The 8,287-nt window shown below is 58.9% G+C and overlaps 1 protein-coding gene across 1 annotated transcript; it reads left to right on the top strand.

Annotated features, from left to right (window-relative positions):
- Positions 1 to 154: 154 nt before the first annotated feature.
- On the top strand, positions 155 to 7,647 carry RNF25 (ring finger protein 25). Its single transcript, XM_030580670.1, has 10 exons — positions 155 to 210; positions 1,724 to 1,798; positions 2,401 to 2,503; positions 2,607 to 2,674; positions 3,563 to 3,632; positions 3,796 to 3,867; positions 4,089 to 4,229; positions 5,205 to 5,294; positions 6,248 to 6,382; positions 6,811 to 7,647. The coding sequence occupies exons 1-10, from the start codon at positions 167 to 169 to the stop codon at positions 7,567 to 7,569; spliced, it is 1,557 nt and encodes a 518-aa protein (XP_030436530.1). The 5' UTR covers positions 155 to 166; the 3' UTR covers positions 7,570 to 7,647.
- The last annotated feature ends 640 nt before the right edge of the window (positions 7,648 to 8,287 follow it).

Here is an 8,287-nt window from a genome sequence, read left to right as displayed (position 1 = left end):
CCTGTCCCGGGGCTCGGCCGGGGGAGGGGCTGCAGCCGCCTCTTTACACAGGCGCCGCCGCAGCCACCGCGCCGCCCAGGACCCCGAGGACCCGCCGCGTCCGCTTCGCTTAGCAACCGCCCTCCGGGGCTGCCGCCCACTTCCGCTTCCGGGGCAGGCGGGGAAGATGGCGGCGGCCAGCGACAGAGAGGAGGAGGGGGTGGCCGACTGGTAACCATGGCGATGGGCGCGGGCTGCGACGGGGGGACCCGGCTGGAACCTGGTCTCCCCCCCCGGGCCTCTCCCCGCTGCCAGGCAGCCCCGCCCTTCGCGGAGCCCCCGCCTCCTCCCCCCCCCGGCCGTGCCGCTTCCCGCTCCCCCGCCTCCTCCCCTCCCCCCCCCGGCCGTGCCGCTTCCCGCTCCCCCCCTCCCCGCCTCCTGCCCCCCGGCCGTGCCGCTTCCCGCTCCCCCCCCTCCCCGCCTCCTGCCCCCCGGCCGTGCCGCTTCCCGCTCCCCCCCCGCCTTCTCCCCCCCCCGGCCGTGCCGCTTCCCGCTCCCCCCCGCCCCCCCCGGCCGTGCCGCTTCCCGCTCCCCCCCCTCCCCGCCTCCTCCCCCCCGGCCGTGCCGCTTCCCGCCCCCCCCCCGGCCGTGCCGCTTCCCGCTCCCCCCCCGCCCCCCCGGCCGTGCCGCCCCCAGCCCGCCCCCCGCTTCCCAGCTTTGCAGGCTGGGACCTGAGCTGGGCTGTTGCCTCCCGGGCTCCCTCCCCTCCCCTCCCCAGACGCGGTCGCGGGAGAGGCGCGCAGGGGTTTAATCTCTGAATGACCCGGGACTCGTCTGAGCCGAGAGATGAGGGGCTGGCAGCGCAGTGCCCTGGATGCAGCTTCTGAGCCGCCCCTCCCAGACTCCTCCGTGGGGAGTGGATCGGCTGCGTTCTCGGCAGTCTCCCGTCTGAATACTGCCCTGTCCCCAGCCTCCTTCATCCCAGAGGTGACGGGGTCAGGTCTGGAGGCCACGCAGCCACAGGACAGGAATGAGAGAGCTATGTCTAAAGGGCTCCTGGCAACTGACATTTGGTCCAAACTAAACGTAAAGCAAAAAGAATTTCTATAGTTCTTGAAAATTTCAAATACATCTTATTTTTAAACAAATAAACATGCTTGTGCGACTCCGATGTTATAGCTTGGAGTCTGAAATGGAAACAGAGCAGAAACAAATGTTAAAGCCGAGAGTCCAGTAAAGAAAATTAAATAAAATAAGTTTTCAGAATTCTTTCACTTTTAATAATCAGAGAAATAAATGTTTGTTAATTTATCTATCATGTGCATGACTGTAGTTCCGTACTGAGGGAGAGACCTCACCCCCTGAAGAGTTTACCATCTCCATGGGGGACACTGACAAAGGTGGGAGGAGGACAGGCCCAGACAAGGGAAGTGACTTGCCAAAGATCACATGACTGGTCAGTGGCAGAGCCAGGAATAGAATACAGGTCTTCTGGGTCCTAGCCTATTGTTCTTTCCACTAGACCCTGCTGCTTTCCACATCACTTTTACCTGGACAGTATCTCTTTAAAACAAATTTCCACAGTATTGTTATTTCTATTTGTAAACGATTGGGAGTTTCTGAGATGCTTCTGCTGTATGAGGTCCTAGGCAGACCTGTGCATTGCTCAGGAAGGACGAGGAGGAGGGAGTCATGAATGAACAAGGGATAGCAGCTCTGTGTGATGTCCTTTCTCTGTTCTCAGGGCTTTGCCATCAGAAGTGGAGGTCTTGGAATCCATATACTTGGATGAGCTGCAGGTGTCTCAAGGAAATGGCAGGTATTTGTGCTGTTCCCGGGTGTCACTAATTCTGAGGGGTGAGATTTCACCACTTTGGTTTGTCTCCAAAGTTGGATCTCAGAGTTGTGCTGCTGGGAGCAATCCTTGGACTGGCTTGTGTACACAGATGTTCTGGGTGTCCAGCTGTGGATTCTGCATTTGGGATTCAAAGCCCTGGTGAGCTGAGAATAAAGTTCCAAAGGTCGCCGTGTCCGGATTGAACATTTGCTCAGAGAGAGGGTTCTGCTGCCTTAGCCCTACACCGGAGCTCCAGCATGCTGAGCTCCCTGACTCGTACCTGAGCTGCTGCCAATCTCCGCCCTCGTTCCTAGCGGCTCCTTTCCTCAGAGCTGCTAGTGAACCTTGGCCCCCTTCCAATGAGCGTTTCCCCTGCAGGGGCATGACAGGTACGCTCAGCCTGCTGGTCTCCTCTCTGCTGCACTCCTTTCACCGTAGCCCCTTTTCAGCCCCGTGGGGCTTTCCTGGAAGGTTTGTGCTGCTGTGACAATACGCAGCGCATGCCACCCTCACTGCACTGTCTGTCCTTCATTAATACTTATGTGATAGCTGGACACTTCACCTCAGCCTCCCTGCCCTCACAGGTCAGCGCCCTGGGAAATCTGCATTACCCTGCACCCTGCAACCGCAGAGGATCAGGACTCTCAGTACGTCTGCTTCACACTCGTGCTGTCTGTGCCCCCACAGGTAAGGTCGTGGTGCCTGACCCCCAGGAGTGCAGCCACCCTTCACAGAGAGGGGCAGGGCAGGACTTTGGGCCCCATTCATCCCTGGATTTGTTTCTTTCTAGTATCCCAATGAAGTGCCAAAAATCTCGATCCGGAATCCGCGGGGGCTGTCGGATGAGCAGATCCAGAAGTGAGTGCTGGGGAAAGGGGTTTCCCCCCTGCCCTCGAGACACAGGAGGAAAGAAGCTTCCTGCATTCCAGCTGGGAGTGGGAAACATGAATACCCCCGTTTCCCTCATACACAGAATTGCTCTGTCTGTTGTCCAGAACTGCATCGGCCTGGCTAGAAAATAAGCAAAGGCCATTGAACCGTCCCGCTTCAGTGCAGGACCAGCCGCTAGCTGCCTGGGGGTAGGAAGAAAATTCCCCCTGGACAGATTATTCCATCATTGTCCACTAGAGGAATCTCTTGCACCTTCTGACGCAACTAGCCCTGTCCTCATCCAGTCCAGCTCCCGTGTTCTTCCCTCCCCAGTCCCAGAGGGTCGTGCACAGATGTGGTGAGATCTGGATAGACTTTTGCTGCCAGAAGGAGGCTTAGATCCCACTGGCTCTAACCCTGGGTGTTTGGCCTGGTTTTAGTCTCTCTGTCTTGTCACCAGTGAGTGCAGCAGAGGTTGGCAGTGGCAGCGTTGGCTGGACTAGCTCGTCACAGGCAGGCTCTGTTGAGTAGAGAATCTTCCTGGGCGTTGGCCTTGACAAAGGGCACGTGTGTGCCAAAGAATCCAGGACAGTCGGTAGGAGCCAAAATCTGGTGCCTCAGACCTGTTCTAATGGGACTCTTCTTCCTCTGCCCCACCCCCATGGGGGATGGGTAGGTAGGGGGAAGGGTCTGAGCGCGTTAACCACATTGGAGCACAGGGATTTCTGTCCCCAGCTTGGCACCACTACTGACCAGTCCAGTGGCTGCCGCAGCCATCTCACCCACTGTATAGCAGCCGCTGTTCCCGTCTTACCGCTGCAGCTCACGAGGGCGTAGCATGGCCCCTCCTTAATCACGGGTTTCTGTCTCTTCTAGGATTTCCCAGAGCCTAGGACAAGTTGCGGAGGCTGGGCTGGGGACAGCGGTGCTGTATGAACTGATTGAGGTAAGAGAGGAGGGGAGGCCTGGGGTGGGTTGGGTGTGGTGCTAGATACAGCCCGATAGCATCACACGCTTGCCTGGTCTCTGTGTGCGGGTTGGTTGGGTCAGAGCCTCGGCCCACCTGGTGCTTTGGGTGGGTAAAGTGTTCGTTCTCCTCCTTTCTACAGAAAGGGAAGGAAATTCTCACCGACAACAACATTCCTCATGGCCAGTGTGTGATCTGTCTCTACGGCTTCCAGGTAGGAACCCCTGTGATCAGTGTGTGGCCCTGCGGTCTGCTGGGGAGGGACTGGCAGCCCGTAGCTCGGCTTGTGGAGATGGGATGGGGGGCTCTGGGAGCAGATGTATCTGAATCAGACCCAGCTGAGGGTGGAGCACTAGTGGAAGGCCCCCTCACCAGGGGAGGGCACCAGGGGGCACAGAGAGGGCTCCTTCCAAATGGCCCCATCTCGTTGGACAGGAGAGAGAAGCGTTCACAAAGACTCAGTGCTACCACTATTTCCACTCTCACTGCCTGGCTCGCTACGCCCAGCACATGGAGGAGGAAATCCACGTGCAGCAGGAAGAGAGAGAGCAGCATCTGACGCCTCCTTCCAAGCAGGTAAGAGGGCTGGGCCCTTCTCCCGTGTCACATAGAGGAGGCCTTTCTCTCCCAGGCCTGTCACACAATCCCCACTGCTCTGGGTGTGGCCATGCCTAAGAGCTCACTCCTCGGAGTTGCCATTTGGGTTACTGACTCCAGATCGGTCTCGCCAATCTCCAGCCCGTGAAAATCACAAGTCAGGCCCCTAGAAATCATGGGATTGGCTAAAAATCATGAGTTTAAAAACAGAATAAACTTGGGGATGGTTTGGTCTGTCTTCTGGTCTGGAGCCTGTAGGGTGAAGCTTTTCCCTGAAGCCACAAGGGCTAGGAACTTTCACTGAAATCACGTACGCTGAGATTCTCACTTGCACACACAACTCCGGGGTTGGGCAATCTATTTAACCCTTCATTTGGGCTTAATAATGCGTCCAGCCAGCAATCCGGACTCAGCACCTGGCCAGTCCTTCCACAGTATGGAATAAATAGCACCCGTGCCCAGAAAACAGGTCCAAGACCCCTCACACCCAATGTCCTGAGAACAGCCCCCGTTGTCAAGCCAGGGGCATCTCAGCCAATACACATTGCCCAGTAGTGTCTGCGGGGAGAGAAGTCCCTCGGGTAAGGGCAACCTGACTTCATGGGTTATAACCAGCTGCTTTAAAGTTATTAATCAGCTGTTAGACTACAACTCCCAGCATGCCCAGGAGGCATAAATTGGCCTAACTCCCAGCCAGCCAATCCAGAGGAATCCCTCGGTGCGTTTGGAGTGGGAGTTACAATAATCAGCAAGGCTATTGCAGTGCTGCTGAAAACGATGAGTCCTAAGCTAAGCCTGGGCAGCCAGGCATCCTCTGCCCTGGTAGAGCAGCGCCTGGGGAAGCCTGGGACCCAAAGAACCGGAGGGTTTGTTTCCTGGAGGGGCAGGGGTGGAGCAGGATGCGGGCGGGTTAGTGCGATAGGGCTGTGTGCCAGCTCGCTCTTCTCCCTGCAGGGAGTCGGAGTGCAGTGCCCCGTCTGCCGGGAAACACTAATCTACGACCTCTCCGCTCTGCGGGCAGCGCCACCCCCGCAGCATCCGGTGGTAAGAAGCCCCTAGCTGGGACCCCGCCCACGGATCTGGGAGGGAGGGAGCATTTGGGGGGTCCCTAGGGCACACAGCAGAGGCCTCCCCAGAGCTGCTGTCTGCTTCTGCTGGGTATTGACTAGAGCCTGGCAGATACTCACTGGTCACATTAACATTTGGGCTTAAATGCTTCCACCTCCTAGCAACAGGCCAGTCCTGACGTAAACCTTCCCCTTTCCCGCCGGGTGCAGACCCCGTCTTCCTTGGGCTGGGAATGGAGACGGAGAGGCGTACCCAGCCACACTCAAGGACATATCCTGTGGTTACTGTTTGCTTTTCTCACTCTGTGGGAGGGGAACAAGTCTGCTTGTGTCTGATGGGTGTAGACACCCTGAAGAGGGACGGGTGCTGCTGTCCCTGGGGAAAGGACGAGGCTGGGGCCCTGCCCCAAAGAGCCTCCAGCCCAGCCAAGCTGCATGGGTAGTGGGATGGAATTAAACCAAGGAAACGTGGCTCGATCTCAGGCTCTTCCTGCACTCCCTAGAGCCCTCTCCCAAAGGACGGGGCAGAGGGCCTGTCGCTTCAGTTAGTTAAGATCCAACAGGCCAAAGCCCTAGAGCACAGACTGGAGGAAGTGAGCCTGCCCCGGCTCTGGGGGATGGAACAGATGGGCTGCCCATGCTTTCCCGGCTCTGATTTCTAGGCTGCACTCAGAGAGAATTGCAGCTTCCCTTCAGTAAGTCTCTAGTTCGTGTTGGCTCATGTAGACTCTCCAGGCCCTTTGCAGGGACATGGTTCAGCTGGTCCAGTCTGCTCTGGCTACCCTGTGTCTGATTAACGCAGGGCGCCCGTGTGGGTGAATGCCCCAGGCAGCAGCGCTGCAGGCGTGGGGCTTGGGTGCTTTACCCGTCTGGGAGCAGCCGCTCTGCCAGGCTGGATAGTGACAGAGCATGGCACTAACTCTTCCCCAGGAGCCGTACAGGCCTGATGCAAAGGCGCTACAGACCCGAGAGGAACTGCGCATAATCTACCAAAGGCAGCAAAAGAAGGGGGGCATCATTGACCCCGAGGCCGAGAGAAACCGCTACTTCATCAGCCTCCAGGCGGTACGCTGCTCCTGGGGCCGGGCGTTGTGGGGAGCTGTTCGGTGCCGCCCTGGTGTGGTGCAGCAGTGGCTCTGGCTGTGTGTGCAGGGCTCTGCTGTTCCTGCCTTCTGGAGCACCTGCTCGCTGTGGGGGCACTGCTGCCATGTGAGGTTCCAACATGCCAGAGAGCGGGCGGGTTTCAGGTCCCAGACTGATGGGGGGGCAGGGAGGTGTCTCCAGAAAGCCGCCCATGGCTGTCCTGGCACAGAGGGGCGATTGAGGGCTGCCTGGTGCTGGCAATGTAGCACCACGCAATAACCAGTGTGGGGCGGTGGCTGTAGGAGCTGGGCCTGGGCAGCAGCCCTGGGGCTTTTCCCTAAAGAAAAGAAAGAGGCAGGTGGTGTGGCAGGCCAGGCCCTTTCCTCACCATTGACCCCTTTCTCTCTCAGCCTCCAGCGGCTGCGGATCCCGACCATGGAACCGCCCCTGCGCTGCTGACTCCTGAAACTGCCATGGCTGCCACCGAGCAGCTCTGCCAACCACCAGCCCCGGGACATGCTGCGGAGCCTGCCAGCCCTCCCCAAGCTCTAGCTCTGGGGAGAGAACCCGGGCAGCCGGCCAAAGCGTCTGTCCCCCTGGAGCACCAGAGCAAGAGAGAGCGGCACCGAGGGGAGAGGCTGGGATTCCGAGGCCGGGGCAGGCAGCCGTACAGCGACCCACAAGCAGCAGCTGCAGAAACTTGCCGCCTTCTCCGTGGCCCTGGGGGACCCAGCGGTTTCGACTGGAGACCAGAATGGAGAGAAGACAGGAGCCAGAGACCCAGTGGGGGTTACAGCCAGGAGGTCTCTAAGCCGCTCGGCAGAGGCAGACTGGCTGCCTTTGCTGGTAGGAAAGAGTCGGGCCCTGCTGGCATCTTGCCCGTGAAAGGGGCATTGGACTCGGAGGAGCAGCCCGCTGTGGGGAGATGGACGCCGGAGCAGGGAGCTGAGACCCTGAGCAGGGAGAAGGAAAACCTGGCCTTAAACCAGCATGACCCTAGGGGCCCCACCAGCTGGCAAGGCCATCACAGGCCCTGGGACTGTGGGAGATGGGAGAAGTCCCGGGGCAGGGAGCATGCTTCCTATCCCAGGGCGCCACGGGGACGAGGGGCATTCAGGCCCAGTGCAAGGAGAGACCTCCACGGCCAAGTGAAGGAGGATGGCTCCTAGCAGGAGGGGGAAAGGGCAGGGGTTGGTGCGGGGGAGGCTTTTCCTGGGGAGACCAATAAAGAATCTATTAGAACATCAGCTATCCACTCCGTATCCCAGGAGCAGGGCCAGCCCAGATCTCTCCGTGGGTGTGGGGGGCGGGCACAGGACACATCTTCCTGGGTAAAATGCTTCTGGGAGAGGAACACGGTGAGGCTGTGATGATGAGCTGGGCACATCGTGGTGGGGGGAGCAGAAATCCAGGCTGGACTCACATCTTAGTAAACGATCGGCAGGTGCAGTTACTAATGGCTGTGTTGCAGGGTCTCTTGGCAGATTGACAGTCAATCACCTGGTTAGTCCTGGGCAGGCAAAATCCCTCTTGGCCTTGAAGGCAGGTCCCAGGAGTAGCCAGATGCCACTCGACTGCAGCCATCTACATAAGGGCTGTGTGGGGCCTTCCCCAGGCTTCAGGCTCTGCGCCAAGGCCAGCCTAGACTGGCTCCTCTGAGCAGGGACAGCAGCCCTGCTGCTAGCCATGCTGGGATCTGCCATGCCTTTGGCGGCAGCAATGCTAGAACTGAAGTGAGGGTGGGACTGTCTCATGAAGCAGAACACCCCCAGGAAGCCAGGCCCGAGCCAGGAACACCCCCAGGAAGCCTTGCTCGCTAGCACCGTAAGGCCAGAGTGTGGGGAGGATCCCAGGCTCTCCTGAGCGTGAACTTCACCTGCCGTTGCT

The sequence above is a fragment of the Gopherus evgoodei genome, chromosome 11, assembly GCF_007399415.2.
Source record: "Gopherus evgoodei ecotype Sinaloan lineage chromosome 11, rGopEvg1_v1.p, whole genome shotgun sequence".
Lineage (NCBI taxonomy): Eukaryota > Metazoa > Chordata > Testudines > Testudinidae > Gopherus > Gopherus evgoodei.
The sequence above is the reverse complement of the archived record's forward strand: the minus strand, read 5'-3'. Positions and strand labels throughout refer to the sequence as shown.